Raw genomic sequence first — 456 nt, 5'->3', positions numbered from 1 at the left:
TCATTTATTCATTTATTCTGGCCAAAAAGAGGGGGAAATATATTTCATAATTATTCATCTTTACACAATTTGAACGAGAGTCTGGCACAAGAAGCGAGTTGCAGGAAAAGACAGGTCACAACATTTTTTTTTCCGCCGCCAACGCATGACTAAGCAATTAGCAAGAAATGACCTTAAAAAGAAAAAGTGATTTACAACATTTACATCGTCGTTATCAACACCTAACGAGCGATTAACAGGAATAAAAAAGGCCAATTCCTGTCTCACTCACCTGGTTCCGTTCCCCTCGAGAGAAACCTCAGCTTGCTTCACCCGCTCTCCGTACTCCGTCAGCGCCTCCGTCAGCTGCGACGTGTTCAAGCCTCGGCAGCTGACCATCTGATCCAGCCGGTGGAAGTGGCATCCGTGTTGAGCGAGTGAACTTCCCGTGGCTTCATCTCCGCTGGATGCTGTCGT

The 456-nt window shown here is 46.3% G+C and overlaps 1 protein-coding gene across 2 annotated transcripts in view; it reads right to left on the bottom strand.

The window, feature by feature from the left end:
• The window catches only part of LOC119586830, a gene marked incomplete in the record, with an annotated part of 64,172 nt that overhangs the window by 7,928 nt on the left and 55,788 nt on the right, over positions 1-456 (bottom strand). For both annotated transcript variants that reach the window (XM_037935554.1, XM_037935555.1), the window contains 1 exon segment: positions 272-456. In XM_037935554.1, the coding sequence (XP_037791482.1) occupies positions 272-456 (185 nt within the window).

The sequence above is a fragment of the Penaeus monodon genome, chromosome 22 (assembly GCF_015228065.2).
Source record: "Penaeus monodon isolate SGIC_2016 chromosome 22, NSTDA_Pmon_1, whole genome shotgun sequence".
Lineage (NCBI taxonomy): Eukaryota > Metazoa > Arthropoda > Malacostraca > Decapoda > Penaeidae > Penaeus > Penaeus monodon.
Note: the sequence above shows the minus strand (reverse complement) of the source record. Positions and strands in the feature narration are given on the sequence as shown.